This window comes from Callionymus lyra, chromosome 7 (assembly GCF_982586985.1).
Source record: "Callionymus lyra chromosome 7, fCalLyr1.hap1.1, whole genome shotgun sequence".
Lineage (NCBI taxonomy): Eukaryota > Metazoa > Chordata > Actinopteri > Syngnathiformes > Callionymidae > Callionymus > Callionymus lyra.
In genome coordinates, this window is record NC_141824.1 from 16,002,831 (window position 1) to 16,019,815 (window position 16,985).

General features: G+C 37.9%; 1 protein-coding gene across 2 annotated transcripts in view; it reads right to left on the bottom strand.

Annotated features, from left to right (window-relative positions):
• pde2a (phosphodiesterase 2A) overlaps positions 1 to 16,985 on the bottom strand; it is a 205,112-nt gene that overhangs the window by 27,520 nt on the left and 160,607 nt on the right. For both annotated transcript variants that reach the window (XM_087794849.1, XM_087794850.1), the window contains exons 5-13: positions 14,936 to 15,045; positions 12,415 to 12,470; positions 12,289 to 12,348; positions 11,632 to 11,788; positions 10,326 to 10,378; positions 6,853 to 6,927; positions 6,552 to 6,593; positions 4,978 to 5,046; positions 3,745 to 3,875 (exon numbers count right to left, since the gene is read on the bottom strand). In XM_087794849.1, coding sequence (XP_087650975.1) covers positions 3,745 to 3,875; positions 4,978 to 5,046; positions 6,552 to 6,593; positions 6,853 to 6,927; positions 10,326 to 10,378; positions 11,632 to 11,788; positions 12,289 to 12,348; positions 12,415 to 12,470; positions 14,936 to 15,045 — 753 coding nt within the window. The remainder of the gene's footprint in view (positions 1 to 3,744; positions 3,876 to 4,977; positions 5,047 to 6,551; positions 6,594 to 6,852; positions 6,928 to 10,325; positions 10,379 to 11,631; positions 11,789 to 12,288; positions 12,349 to 12,414; positions 12,471 to 14,935; positions 15,046 to 16,985) is intronic.

Genomic DNA, 16,985 nt, shown 5'->3' on the forward strand with positions numbered 1-16,985 from the left:
CTTCCCTGGACAGGCTGAAGACTCCACTATGTCTTCTTTTATTGGCTCGTTCGAGCGACAGTCTGAAGCTCCACAGTGGGATTGAGACGCAGCAGGAGGTTTGAGTGACACACACTTATAGTTGTGTGTGTGTGTCCAGGTAGTGTGTTACAACATTACACAACACACACAAGTGGAGGAAATCATTTCTTGTTAATCACATCATAATTACATTTTCGTGCAGATCTTACTAGTGAAAACTTAAATTAAAAACATTTTTAACTCGTATTTTACAGTCATTATATTCAAAAAAGCATTTTTAAATGATTTGTTATCTATTAAACCTTTTTTTTTCGTTAAACGATGTATCAAAAATTAGATTTACTTCATAATGTTTGATCACATTTACATTTTTAACATTTAAAAAGGGATTTCTTATTTTACATTAAATAAACAAGGTAATACTTTCCGTTTGATTTGAAGCTTTTGCTTTAATTTAAACAGATGTGAGTAGCTTTGCATATATCAAGGATAACAAAAAAAAAATGCTCTTATTTTGAAGAAAAAAGCAAAACATACATCAATCTTAAATCTAGAAAAATCTAAAGAATAAACAAGTCCATGAGGTTTCATGAAACATCTGACTCGGTTTCATGAAACATCCGACCCGTTTTTTTCGTGAATCATTCGACGAGGTTTCATGAAACATCCGACTCGTTTTTTTCGTGAATCATCCGACGCGGTTTCATGAATCATCCGACACGGTTTCATGAAACATCCGACGAAGTTTCATAAAACATCCGACGAAGTTTCATAAAACATCCGACGAAACCTCCCACGAGGTTTCATAAAATATCCAACGAAGTTTCATGAAAAATCTGAAGAAACATCTGGCGAGGTTTCATGAAACATCTGACGAAACATCAAACTACGTTTCATGAAACATCCGATGAGGTTTGATGAAAAATCTGACGAAACATCCGGCGAGGTTTCATGAAAAATCTGAAGAAACATCTGGTGAGGTTTCATGAAACATCTGATGAGGTTTCATGAAAAATCGGAGGAAGATTCTGGGAAGGTTTCATGAAACATCTGACGAAAAATATCTGGCGAGGTTTCATGAAACATCCAACTAGGTTTCATGAAAAATCTGACGAAACATCTGGTGAGGTTTCATGAAACATCCGACGAGGTTTCATGAAAAATCTGATGAAACATCTGGTGAGGTTTCATGAAACATCCAACGAGGTTTCATGAAAAATCTGACGAAACATCTGGTGAGGTTTCATGAAACATCCAACTAGGTTTCATGAAAAATCTGACGAAACATCTGATGAGGTTTCATGAAACATCTGATGAAACATCTGGCAAGGTTTCATGAAACATCTGACGAAACATCTGGCAAGGTTTCATGAAACATCCGATGAGGTGTCATGAAACAGAGTCGTCATTAAAGGTGGCTCTATGTTAACGTTAGTAAGAGACAAATACAACAGTGCCATCTACTGGCTTATAAAAATACAGACACTGTATCATGAAACTTCAAACCTCATTAACCGATTTCAATATAAATACCAATTTTAAATAGTCAGGAAATATTGAAGAACGTGTTTTTAAGAATTAAGAATCAATTTTAAATTTGAAAAAAAGTTTTTCCATCCATCTTTTTTCATTTCTATTCTTATTTCACTCACTAACTTTTATTATCTCCAGATGCTTCCACAGATCCACCTCAGAGTCGCTGCAGAAGAAAAGTTGGTCACATCTGCGGCAACAATGGTTACGACTGAGCCGTGTGGGCCGAGGCTCTGTCGTCAGCACTGACACAAGGAGACATTATAGGACATGATCCTCTCTCATCTATCTTGGTCTTCTCAGCGTGAGATGATTCCAACGAGTGTGTGTGTGTGTGTGTGTGTGTCTGCGAGGTTACACAACGCAGGATACCAACACAAATCCCTCAGCACTGCAATATAAATAGAGGCAGACTCGCAGACAAACATAGCGGCAGTCAAGGATTTTTTGTTTTTTTAGGATTTGTAAAATTCCGTCGAGATGCTCCTGGAACAACAAACACACACTGTGTGTGACATGTTGCAAAGCCAGGCTGTGGAGACACACCTGCTGCCGCTCGACTCGTGACCCGACTATTGATCGTCAAATAACTGCTTTGAACTCATTCATTTACTAAAAACACAGAAAGAGAGAAGAAGAAGAAATAACGTCTTCAGGGAGTCGAGGACGGAAGATAAATACGTGAAGCGAGATTATTCAAAATCAAACAAACATTGTTAGTCAACGACATGAGGACAGTTCTGGAGGACGTGGGATTATATATAATATACTTGTAATTATATACATAGTAATAAAAACTTTAGTCAATGTTAAAAATTAAAATGTCCTTACTTACTATAAAATAAAGAATAATCAGGATTAAATTTTGTTTAAATTAAATTGTTTCCATCCATCCACCAACACATCCATCCATTTATCCATCCATTTATCCATCCATCCATCCATCATATATCTATCAATCCACCCATCCACCCATCCATCCATCCATCCATCCATCCATCCATCCATCCATCCATCCATCCATCCATCCATCCATCCATCCATCCATCATATATCTATCAATCCACCCATCCATCTATCCATCCATCCATCCATCCATCCCTCCACCCATTCATTCATCCATCCATTTATCCATCCATCCATTTATCCATCCCTCCACCAACGCATCCATCAATCCATCCACCCACCATCCATTCATCCATCCATCCATCCATCTATCCATCCATCCATCCATCCACCAACACATCCATCCATTTATCCATCCATCCATCCATCCATCCATCTATCAATCCACCCATCCATTGATCCATCCATCCATCTATCAATCCATCCATCCATCCATCCACCCATCCATCCATCCATCCATCCATCCATCCATCCATCCATCCATCCATCCATCCATCCATCCATCCATCCATCCATCCCTCCACCCATCCCTCCATCCATCCCTCCATCCATCCCTCCATCCATCCATCCATCCATCCATCCATCCATCCATCCATCCATCCATCCATCCATCCATCCATCCATCCATCCATCCATCCACCCACCCACCCACCCACCCACCCATCCATCCATCCATCCATCCATCCATCCATCCATCCATCCATCCAACCACCACCCATCAATCCATCAATCCATCCATCCATTCATTCTATTTATAAAATAACCATAACTAGGAGTTTAAATCTGTGAATAAATTTAACCTTAAACTGTTTTAAATTGTCCAAAATTAAACTCTATCGTTCCACATGAACAATTGTCATTTTACCAGTATAAGTATAAGATCATATTTGAGAAAAACTCATCTTATTTCACTTGATAATGACAACTCCAGAAAAAGGAAACATAAATTACTTGTTTATAGTTGAAAAAAATGGGTGAAATCTTATCAAGTTTCTAAGAATAATTATCATGTTTTTATACAAGAATTGATGCTTTTTGGCTGCTACAAACTTTCTACCGCAACAAAGTGCTTCAAAAACCGTCCAAGTCAGCATTTTTTCCTACGAAGGTTACTGTAAATCTACACAGATATCCTGACAGCACTTGAACGCAGCACGTACACAGAGAACTATAAATTATTCGCCCGCACTGGTCCTCAACTCGGCGTGATGCGTTCAAGGGTCGACAGCCAGAGAAGGTTAATGACGGCCGGCGGAACCGAGAAGCCATAAAAAGCACACACACCTTTGGCCATTCTGCTTGTTGAAGGCACAGGCCAGCGCCACCACCTGACCCGTCGCCCTGCTCGCCACCGGGACACACAGCAGAGAAGAGATGTCGCTTCCCAACATGGTGCACAACTGTCGGCGCTCCTCCTGGACCGGCAAGAATGACAAGCGTCAATGCAAGAAAATGGCGGATAATAAGGAAGTATATCGGAATATTTCATTGTTGAATTGAATATTTCAAATTGTATTATTTAATTGTTGCCGTTTTTATTATTTATTATTGTTATATAAATTAATTCAATAATCGTATGGTTCTATTATTTTTGTTTGAATATTTGAACATTTTCATAATGAAGGGAATTTTCTGCTAAGCGTTTGATATTCCTATTATTTTTTTAATTCAATAACTTTGAATTCAATAAAAAAAAATAAGTATAATTCAAAAGAAACAATATTTTCCTTTGGCACTATTATACCAATTTTTTTTTATATTGAATTCAAAAGGATACAAAAGAAAAAATATTGAATTTAGACAATTTATTTTTGAATGAATGTAAATAGAATATCAAACTCTATGTGTAAAACTTTTTTCATTAATTTTGGAAATATTTTAAATTCAAAAGTCAATGAATAAGTCAATAAATAATTAAATATTGAATTCGAAAGGCTATGACTTTATACATTTTTGAAATATTTAACAATTTTCAAGTCAATTAATAAGTCAATATTGAATTCGAAAAGCTCCCAATTAGAAAATATTGAATTTAGAAAACTTTATTTTTGAATTATTGGAAATAGAATATCAAACTCAATGTGTATTTATTTATTTATAATATTATTTTTCAATTTATTTTCAATAATTTTGGAAATATTTACAATTTATTAGTCAAATTTTCATTTTAGTCAAAGTCAATATCGTGTTCGTAAGGCTACAAATTTGTATTTATTTATTTTAGACAATTTATTTTTGAATTATTGTAAATAGAATGTCAAACTCTATGCATACATTTCTTTTCATTAATTTTGGAAATATTTACAATTAATAAGTCAATATTGAATTCAAAAGGCTATAAATTAAAAAATACTGAATTTAGACTTTTTATTTTTGAATTATTGGAAATAGAATATCAAACTCTATATGTTTATTTTTTTCATTCATTTTGGAAAATTTCAATTTTAATCAGAAAATGTGAGACGTTAAATTCAACCAATATTGACACCGATACACGCCAGTAGGGCGGCGACTTACGGCGCTTATGTCTTGAAGAGTGATAGACTTCTTCTTCTCCACGACCTGCCCGAAGCGTCCGAACATCAGCTGCACGAAGAGACAAGAACAAGTCAGGAGGACCATCTTTAAAAACATCATCACGACGAGAAGAACGAGTCAGGAGGACCATCTTTACAAACATCATCACGACGAGAAGAACGAGTCAGGAGGACCATCTTTACAAACATCATCAGGACGAGAAGAACGAGTCAGGAGGACCATCTTTACAAACATCATCAGGACGAGAAGAACGAGTCAGGAGGACCATCTTTAAAAACATCATCAGGACGAGAAGAACGAGTCACGAGAACCATCTTTAAAAACATCATCACGACGAGAAGAACGAGTCAGGAGGACCATCTTTACAAACATCATCACGACGAGAAGAACGAGTCAGGAGGACCATCTTTAAAAACATCATCAGGACGAGAAGAACGAGTCAGGAGGACCATCTTTAAAAACATCATCACGACGAGAAGAACGAGTCAGGAGGACCATCTTTAAAAACATCATCAGGACGAGAAGAATGAGTCAGGAGGACCATCTTTAAAAACATCATCACGACGAGAAGAACGAGTCAGGAGGACCATCTTTAAAAACATAATGACGAGAAGAACGAGTCAGGAGGACCATCTTTAAAAACATCATCACGACGAGAAGAACGAGTCAGGAGGACCATCTTTAAAAACATCATCACGACGAGAAGAACGAGTCACGAGAACCATCTTTAAAAACATCATCACGACGAGAAGAACGAGTCAGGAGGACCATCTTTAAAAACATAATGACGAGAAGAACGAGTCAGGAGGACCATCTTTAAAAACATCATCATGACGAGAAGAACGAGTCAGGAGGACCATCTTTAAAAACATCATCACGACGAGAAGAACGAGTCAGGAGGACCATCTTTAAAAACATCATCACGACGAGAAGAACGAGTCAAGAGGACCATCTTTAAAAACATCATCACGACGAGAAGAACGAGTCAGGAGGACCATCTTTAAAAACATCATCACGACGAGAAGAACGAGTCAGGAGGACCATCTTTAAAAACATCATCACGACGAGAAGAACGAGTCAGGAGGACCATCTTTAAAAACATCATCACGACGAGAAGAACGAGTCAGGAGGACCATCTTTAAAAACATCATCACGACGAGAAGAACGAGTCAAGACGACCATCTTTAAAAACATCATCACGACGAGAAGAACGAGTCAGGAGGACCATCTTTAAAAACATCATCAGGACGAGAAGAACGAGTCAGGAGGACCATCTTTAAAAACATCATCACGACGAGAAGAACGAGTCAGGAGGACCATCTTTAAAAACATCATCAGGACGAGAAAAACGAGTCAGGAGGACCATCTTTAAAAACATCATCAGGACGAGAAGAACGAGTCAGGAGGACCATCTTTAAAAACATCATCAGGACGAGAAGAACGAGTCAGGAGGACCATCTTTAAAAACATCATAATGACGATGACACGCTTCAGAACGAGACACACGAGGCGTCGCAAAGAACGAGACGATGGAGCTTCATGAAAGTTCTCACCGGAAAGCTGATCTCCTCCTCCAGCACTTTGTCTCCGACGACCTGTCGGCGACAAGGATGACAGGATGAAAAACGCGAGCTGGCACCTGGCGGGACGGGAATTAGCGCGCTAGCATGAATGCTATAACTGGACGTGTTTGACCTTCATTCTGAAGGAAAACCTGACAGAAGTGTGTGGTTTGTTGTGACATTTGGGAGGAAGATAATGGAAGCAAATGACTGAGCTTGACAAGACGTGTGTTCGTGTGTGTGTGTGTGTGTGTGTGTGTGTGTGTGTGTGTGTGTGTGTGTGTGCACGCACCTGGCAGAAGAGCTGGTGGTTGTCCTCAGAAACCAGCAGCAGACAGCAACACTGTGACTGTGTCTGTTGCTGCAGCTGTGGGAAGAAAAAGTTTCTATGAATCCACAATTTACAGAACAAAAACTCCGTCTAAATGATGAAAACTGGGGGAAGACAATGTTTTTTCGTGATGGAATGAACCTTTTTACTGTTTTGTGTTGCAGAGTCCGAGGGTCGGAGCCAACGATGTCGTCATAATGACACAAATCAAGAACCAGACGCACAAAAAAGGTTATTTAATGACAAATAACTCTAGATAAAACAAGCGGTTTGAGTGAAATAATGTAATTTAACTTCTTAAGTATCTTGTCAGATGGTAAAAGAAGGTTTGTGGACAAACCCTCAGGTCAAAAAAAGCTATATTTCTTTGATCGGTTTGTTAAAATAAAGTAAGTGAAGAGAAAAAAGCAATTTTTTTTTCCATACCTCTTTTTTTGCAGTGTGTTTAAATGAAATACCTAAATAATCATAATAATCAAATTATTTCTAATAATGATATTTGAAAATATATAAATTAATCTTTCATAAAATACAGATTTAAATACTTTCATCAAAGCTGCAAAAATATTAGATCCACTAATGATCTATTTTTTACTTTCTATAAATGACTTTCTGAGTGAAATTAATAGGAAGAATTGTTGGATTATATTTAAAATAGTTTGATAAAAGTTGAAAATAGTTTAATTACAGTTGAAAATTGTTTGATTATAGTTGAAAAATGTTTGATTATAGTTGAGCATTTTTTGATTTTGGTTGAAAATGGTTTGATTATAGTAGATTTTTTTTTTACTGTTTTAAATGAAATATGAATTAAATTTTATTAATTTATAAAAACGTTTTTTTAAATATTCACATTAATTTCTCTTAATAAATTGCTTATTTAAATATTGAAAAAAAAACCAACTAAACACACTTTTAAAAAAAGCTGCAAATATACAAGACAAAAATATCCTCTACTTGTCTGTTATTCACTTTCAATAAATGACTAAATCAATTAAGGAATTAAAAGGAAAAAAACAGTGAAAGAAATCGAGTCGTTCCAGTGAATTAATCAGCAGATTTACAAGCGAGAGTCTGAACCACCATGAGCTGGAATCATCTTGAGACTGTTTGCTCAACACAAGACTCTCGCTCTGACTCGCAAACTGTTTTCCTGCTGCTCCCTCTGACGGAAACGTTTTCTTTACCAACGTGAACACATGCAGCCACTGACACTGACTGCAGGTGCACAAAACACACTTACTCACACACACACTTACTCACACACACATACTTACTAACACACACACACACACACACACACAAACACAGTCAAATTAAAATGTTCCTTCACAAAACATGATTTCCTGTAATCCACAGAACTGGCTGAGGAACAAGCAGCAGCTCAATTGATGCAAACCCCTGCTTTGCCCCGCAGTCACACACACACACACATGCACACACACACACACACACACACATGCACACACACACACACACACACACATTCTGCAGAAATCACAAATAAGACCCTCAATCCCGTTTTCCCAAATACTGTTAATCCCATAAGAACCGCCCAGAGCTCTTCCCACCATTCCGACGAAGCACAAAAAAAAAGAAGAAATCTCCGCTTCTCCTCGCTCCCCCTCCTGACTTCGCTTCATTACTGCTGCCGAGCTCGCTTTTCTACATGATTTATACATTTTAAAAGCTGGTTAGACCCAAGATATGCAGCCCACGGGCCCGGAATATCATCCTTGATAAACGCTGGGTCTCCAATGAGCGTGCTGCGTTCAAGTGTCGTCGGAATAACCAGCTTCCACCCTCTAATCATCCTCTTCGACAACACAATAAGGGGGAAAAACTCTTCTTCCACATGACGTGGAACACGGATCTTAAACATGTCAGCGACACATGCTTCAAAAGTGACGTTCATCATTATTTAGTGGAACTCAAGAGTCGTCCATTCAAGGCCTTTATTGTGACTTCAAGTGATAATTGATCACATACATGTTCGTGTTAAACATCATGTGAACACGACACACGGATGATCCAAGGACTCAAGACAGAATTATGTTACATGGAGAGAAAACCAAGATAATATTCTGTTCAGTGAAATAGAGGAGTTTGAATAAATAAATAAATAATAAGAGATTATTTTCAATCTCTACGATATATTGTTAATCGACTGATCATGGTTTGATTTCAGTTGAAAATTGTTAGATTTAAGTTGAAAATTGTTAGATTTAAGTTGAAAATTGTTTGATTATAGTTGAAATAGTTTGATTTTAGTTAAAACAGTTGGATTTTAGTTGAAATTGTTTGATTATAGTTGAAATTGTTTGATTATAGTTGAAATTGTTTGATTATAGTTAAAAATTCCTTGATTATAGTTAAAAATTCCTTGATTATAGTTGAAATTGTTTGATTATAGTTTAATTATTTTTTATTTTAGTTGAAAATTGTTTGATTACAGTTGAAAATTCCTTGATTATAGTTGAAAATTCCTTGATTATAGTTGAAATTGTTTTATTATAGTTGAAAATTGTTTGATTATAGTTGAAAATTGTTTGATTTTAGTTAAAATAGTTTGATTTTAGTTGAAAATTGTTTGATTATAGTTGAAAATAGTTTGATTATAGTTAAAATAGTTTGATTTTAGTTGAAAATTGTTTGATTATAGTTGAAAATTGTTCGATTATAGTTGAAAATTGTTGGATTACAGTTGAAAATTGTTTGATTATAGTTGAAAATTGTTGGATTACAGTTGAAATTGTTTGATTATAGTTGAAAATTGTTGGATTACAGTTGAAATTGTTTGATTATAGTTGAAAATTGTTTGATTATAGTTGAAATTGATTGATTATAGTTGAAATTGTTTGATTATAGTTGAATTATTTTTTATTTTAGTTGAAAATTGTTTGATTACAGTTGAAATTGTTTGATTATAGTTGAAAATTGTTGGATTACAGTTGAGAATTGTTGGATTACAGTTGAAATTGTTTGATTGTAGTTGAAAACTGTTTTATTTCAGTTGAAAATTGTTGGATTACAGTTGAAATTGTTTGATTATAGTTGAAAAGTGTTTTATTTCAGTTGAAAATTGTTAGATTACAGTTGAAATTGATTGATTATAGTTGAAATTGTTTGATTATAGTTGGAAACAGTTTGATTACAGTCGAACCTCATCAAAACCCAGCCATGAATGATTCCAGTCACAGGTCTATACTCCTCTGAATAATACATGGAGCTCATTTGCTGCCGTGAACCACGTTCTCCCGCCGACCTCCGTGCTCCTCATGCCAAGACAACAGGAGGAGGCGACGAGGAACACTGATGAACCCATCGCTCCATAAAGTCCAGATGATTGAGCCACGGTGGACGAAGATCCGCTGCAGTGTGTGTGTGTGTGTGAGTGTGTGTGTGTGTGTGTGTGTGAGATCCGAAGCACTTACATAATTGATGACTTTGAGCTGGAGAGAGGCTGCGTCAAGGTCATAGAGCTCACCTGAAAACACAGGAGGGGGAGAGTGAAGGGAGGAGCAGAGAAGTTGGGAGGAACAGGGGGATGTGAGGGACGGAGGGAGAGAGAGATGAGCGAGGGAGACGCTCGGAGACAGAGGTCGGCGAGGGGAGAGCACGAGCCGGCGAACAGAGCGACTCGTAATGAAGACAAGATAAGGTTGTTGTTTTCTGATGACAGCAGGGACGAGGGAGGGAGGGAAGGATGGGGTGATGCTCGGAGGAGAGTCTGAAGGAAACTCACATTTATTTACCAGCAGTAAACAAAGTAGACGCGTGTGTGTGTGTGTGTGTGTGTGTGTGTGTGTGTGCACGGACTCCTCATTAGCTCGGTGAGCTACATTAAGCATGAGATGCTAAACTCAAGATTATACGTTCATGTACTGGATCACCCAGAGGGGGGGGGGGGGCAACATCTTTAAACCCAAACTTTATTTAAAAAAGTAACGATGTTTACATTTCTGAGACTCAAATGAAATCCATCCCAATTATTTTTCATATCAATCGAACCCATTCCATCAAATTCCCACCCTTCGTTTTTTCTTTTTTACTGGACGACAATTGTTGCCATGAATAGAATCTGTTCCTTATCTTGAACACGAGCATATTTATGTGTCACATTATTAACACAAAATTTGGTTTAAATCAGGGTCTGATGACATAAAAATCAATTAAATAAAACATAAGAATCCGTTCATATCATTCAGGTGAATCTAAGCAACTTAAAGTGCAACTAAAGTGTTGATTTAAGTGTGTCTTAAATATATTTTGCACCTCTATTGTATCATCAGTATGTGTCTGTTTGTACAAAACTCTCTTTTCATTTAAATATTTACATTAGAAAATGTGCTCAAGCCCCGCCCACTGAAAACTTTTTTTTTGGACTTAAATCTCCATCTCCAAGGGACTCGTTGTATAAACAAAGCGAGCGTTACTACAGCTGGCTGGCGGAGGAGTGAAGCATTATAACGTCATAATGGACTCCGCTCTCGTAACCTCTCGTTCGCCCAGATTTCGGTAGATACATTTCTAAAGTAATAAGTTCAAAACATGGTTGTGATGAGGAAGTTCCTGCATCTTGGAGAGGAAGACTTTAATATTTGAAACATGTGAGTCCGGAGAGTTAACTTTTAAACATTAGTTGCGATTAATCGCGATAAATCAGAGCCCTATCGACCAAAGATTAACTCGATTGTCGTCGTCCCTAAAGAGTAGATAAAAAAAACAAAAAACACCTACCACACAGTTGTAGGATGTTGCGGTCCAACTCGCAGTAGTCCTGCTCTGACACCGTGAGGTGCTGCAGTGCATTATGGGACTGGATGGGCGAGGGACTAAGGGGAGGCCTCTGGAGGGACAACTGAACAGTCTGCACGCGAACACACGCCACCGAGGCCTAGCAGGGCAGAAAAGAAATACAAAAATATATATATATATTTTTTATAATGTATATTAAAGTTTTCACAGAGTAATCCACTCATTTTTAGAGCTATAGGCAAAAATGTATGTCGATGCTAATGTAGCGGCTGATGCTCGGTTGTCTTCGGGCTAAATCATCGTCGAAAAAGACAAACTTATAAACATCCTTTGTTGTGTAAGTCTTATCGAAAAATAACTCAAAAATGTATAAACACAGACCAACAATGATGGTAACGGGCAAAGGAAGAAGTGACCAGTTTGGTTCAATGTAAACATTTTAAGAGCTATCAACAGTACTTAAATGATTTTATAGATTAAATAAATGTAGAGAAACACTAATTTTGAAAATACAAATCGGGTGAAAATGAGCGGCTTGGCAGGGGTCTGCAGACACTTGTATTTTTTAATTATGAAATATTTATTCCCACCTTCAGTCGCTATATAATTAAAAAGAAAAAGTTGAATTTATAGACTCACATGCTTCTCCAGCACGTTAAGATTGGACTCATGCTGGTCAGAAAGAGGACTGCATCCAACCTGGGAAACAAACACCAACATAAATACGTTCTGCATATGAATTCCCGCAGTGATTGACAGACTCACCAATAAAACTGCTATGGCCTTGTTGTGCTGCTGGTCCAAGATTGGAATCACAAGTGCTGAGGGAAGACAAAAGATCAATACGGAAAAAGGTTATTGTCTCCGTACATGAAAACACTGCGGAAATAATGGCGACACACACACACACACACACACACAAGTTGTTATTCCACACACCGCAAACACAATTCTCAGCCACGGCGTTTTCGAAGCATTTGCGTTTGTGTCTTTTCCGACACAGGTACAAGGTTCACGCGGTAAAATGACAACCAGCGATTGTGCGAGTTTAATGAGTTGTCATCGCTTTCTTGTTTGTCGTAATGACTGAAGACGGTTGAACGCACACTTTAATGCGTCGTGGATTCTTCGGAGCGGAGGTGTCAAACTCTATCACACACACAAAATATTCTAGCAGTACTGATCAAATTGTGTGTTTAAGTGTGTCTTAAGTACATCTTGGACCTCGATTCATCAGTATGTGCCTGTTTGTAAAAAACTTTTTATTTAAATAATAACATTAGAAAATGTGCTTAAGCCCCGCCCACTGAAAACGTTTTTATTTTTACATTATATATCGTTTACCATAACCACACCCACTCTGCTGTGATTGGTCAAACATCGAGGTATCCACCTCCAAGGGACTCGTTGTATAAACAAAACAGGTGTGATTACAGCTGGCTGGAGGAGGAGTGAAGCCATTATTACATCATAATAGAGTCCGCTCTTGTAACTACTCGTTCGCTGAGATTTCAGATGGGGGAGGACTTTATAAAGCACACCTGGGCAAAGTGCGGCCTGGGGGACACACGAGGCCCTTTGACTGTACTCTTGCGGCCCTCAAGAGGTCAGAGTAGAACATAGACAGGTTTTTTCTGACAATTTCCAATTTTATTTTGTTTTTCTTATAAACTTTAAATAAAACTTTCTGAACTTTTTTGTTTTCAGATTTCTTCCCACTTTTTTTTTTAAACTTTTGTGAAAATGTATTGCCACTTAAAATCAGAAAATAAATCATATTTAGACAAAAGGTTTATAAATATGTTTTGCCAAAGAAAGGTTTTTCTTCTCTCTTTTGGTCTCACGACACACAGACACACAGACACAGATAATAACACATCCATCCAAACAAATAACCATAAATAAATACATGTAAAACAATCAAATTAATACATAAATACAATAAGTACAAACAAAACATATCAAAAGACATATATAAATACTTGAAAAGTTCGCAACAAAAAGTAAAAAGTGCATGTCAAGCATTAGTGACAGATCTGTTGTAACATCTAGCAGAAGGAACAATGCATGTCTTAAGTAGTTCCGTTCTGCAGTGCATGGAGAGGAGCCTGTTTTGGCTTGCATTAGAAAGGGGCCAACATTGTTAAGCACTCTTGGTCTGGCGCCAAATTTATTTTATATTTACCTAACTGTCTCTAAACGGGAGAATCACATTCCCGTCAAATGAATCTCCTTCAACCTCAATTTTGTAATTTAAAGCCAAATTGTTGGCATCCATAGTATTTGTTCCTTATCTAAGCTTAGTCACGGACATCTTGATGGTCCAGGATAACAAAACTTGGCTCAATTTACTATTGATGCACTTAAATATCTTGATTATTTTACCGTACTGTATCGATATTCAACAGCATTGCATTGATCTTTGAAATTATAGAGAAATTAAATTTCTACGCGTTTGTTCATTTTTGTGTTGCAGTTAAACTTCCAGCCTGCTAACAGCAAAATCCTGGCTATGTCTGAGGACTAGAGGATACAGTCGACTCAAGCATCTTTCAAAGCTGATGTAAAAATTACGACTTCGACAAGAGTCGACACAACTACTTTGGGAAATACTAAAAATGTATCATTGTTCCTTCAGTATCGTGATGTGTATTGCATCGTAAAATTCTTGCCAATACACACCCCTTATTTCAACTTAACTATCAGGAGGGTCACAAAAAAGACTTCCTGATTTAGCCCAGGGCCTTGAACTTTTATCCTAAATAATCAATAGTCTGTAAAAAGATCAAGTTATTACACGCTTTTACGTGTGTTATTACATTTTTACTTCACCATAGGGGAGCTAAGATTTATTTAAGTGTCAATCACGCATCAGTTAAGAAATCTCTGTGGTTACATCTCAAGCCCGTAACTGTAAAATTGTCTTCTCTCCGCTCGTGACGACTATCAAGTAAAAGAAAATAAGTTTACTCGGCCTACACCGACTCGGTTCCTCATCACAGAAGAGCATCGGTGCTTATTTTAGTTGCTCGTCCACATCTGCTGCCCACGCACTTCCACATAGTTCCCCAGGCAATCATCGGCCCTTGTTCAGCTACTTGTGCTTCACCTTCGTGGATTTATCTTTCCCTCCCACGGTCTTTCAGCGAGTCCACCGTCTCTAACTACCTGCTCTTCTTCTTGGTATACAGCGTCACTTTCACCGGTGTCCTTCCTCACACACACACACACAAACACACACACACACACACACACACACACACACACACACAAAGCTCAAACGAACCTCGTCTCTGAGCTGTTAGCGGCGCCGCGAGGCAGATCCGGTACTTCTCCGGCAGTTCCGACGAGGGAAGGCCGGCGCACTGAGTCCGCTTCAGCTGGTCGATGACGCTCCTGGAAGACATAATTGCAAGCTTTGGTGACTCGAGGAGTAAATTGGCGGCCATTAGCGACACGGACTAGAAAAGAAACAGGACGATTAGAGGAACAAAAGACGTCAGTGGAGAAATGCTAACGTGAGGTTGTTGGTTTGCCTCCGGCTTGTTGTCGCTTCATTCAAGTTTACTCCAAAAAATAAACACGTTAACTGGTGAAAATGAGTGAAATACAAACTCTATATACAGTGTGAGATGCAAGGGAGTCAGTGGTGCAAAGGGTGTCAAGGGTCACTGTATGTGTGATCTCACAGAAGTCTCATCTCAAGGTCAGGATTTATTCATGTTTCTAAAACCCATTAATCATTAAATGTAAGTATGTTTGGTTCTTCTGACATGAACTAAAGCACTATGTAAGACCAAAGGAACGTGTGGACTGGGCGCCACCCGTCGCCCTCTATAGGTGAGTATTAAACGGAAAAACAAATGTATTTAAATTGCTTGTGCTTTTATTGACTGTTTCATCAATGCGGCATTTAAATACTTTATTTCAGATTCATATTTATTTGATGATCAAATTGTTTTTTGTAAAAATATTAATTAAAAAATCTATTAAATATGTATTATCTATAATTTATTAAACAGCGAGAATTCTGACCCGCTCTAGTAGGAGAACTTAAATTTCCCTAATCCTTAAAACTCTTCACTGGCTTCCAGTTTATTTCAGGATCAACTTTAAAATTCTAGTTCTTACTTTCATAACTATTCATGGTCAGACTCCTCCTTACATCACTGATCTGATCCAGCCTTACACCCCAGCTCGGGCTCTGAGGTCTGTGGATCAGAATCTACTGATGGTTCCTGAACACGGTTCAGGACCAGAGCAGAGAAATCCTTCCAGACTGTTGCTCCTAAGCGTTGGAACGATCTTCCTCTCCCTCTGTGTTTGATGATCTACTGACTCCTTCAAGAAACATCTTAACACATTTTTATTTGTGCTTTTCCCTGATTTTCTGGGACTCCTGTGTTCGTCTTATGTGTCTTGATCTTTTAAAGTATTTTAACTGTGTATAGTTTTTGATTGTTTAAGCGGTTTGTGACCCTGGTCTAGAAAGGCGCTTTACAAATAACCTTTACTTACTTACTTGATATTGTTTGTGTGTCTAAAGGATGATTGATTTCTGTGTGTGACGCTAATTTATTAGTTTTTCCAAGCTAAACCTACGGCAAAAGTTTAACTTTCCAGACCAGCTACAGATGATCAGTCACTGTCTTGTTTTATTGTCCTCTTATGTGTTTGGAAATGTAGCTGTTTGCGATTTCAGCGTCACTTTTAAATAATAAAATATGTATTTACTGGGCGAGTCTACTTTTTAGATCAATATCGTTGAATTATCTTTACTCTACCTCTCAGTATCTCTGTGAAAATCCATTTGTTATTTCGTTGTGAGCTGCAGTAAAAGAAAACATGAGATTCTCCTTCAGCTTCTCCATAAGAGTCTGTTTATTTTCCATGTACTTTGAAGCAGACACTTGTTTAAGATTTATCGTGTGTGTGTGTGTGAGTAACATTGTACCGTCCAGTGCGCATGTGGATGAAAATAGATGCTTTTATCATCAAGAGTTAGCGTGGGTGAAAGAGCACAGACCTGTTTATGTGTCCGCAAAAACAAGCTTATATATTGTATTAGAAGTAGGAGAGTGAAAATGGCCCAGAGCTCTTTTAATCTCTCCAATACCTGAAACCAACAAAAACATCCCTTGTGTGTTTGTGTGCACACTGTGTGTGTGTGTGTGTGTGTTTGCGAAACCTGCAGCCTCTGCTCGAGTCAGGAGGGTCAGGATCTCAAGGCGTTGCCAGAGGGCCCTGTTTTTGCCCTTCATAGCTCTGCCTGCCGGCGTTTTCATTAGCGACCAGAGGATTCCACCCGAGGGCGAAGACTCGGTACAACTTTCTGA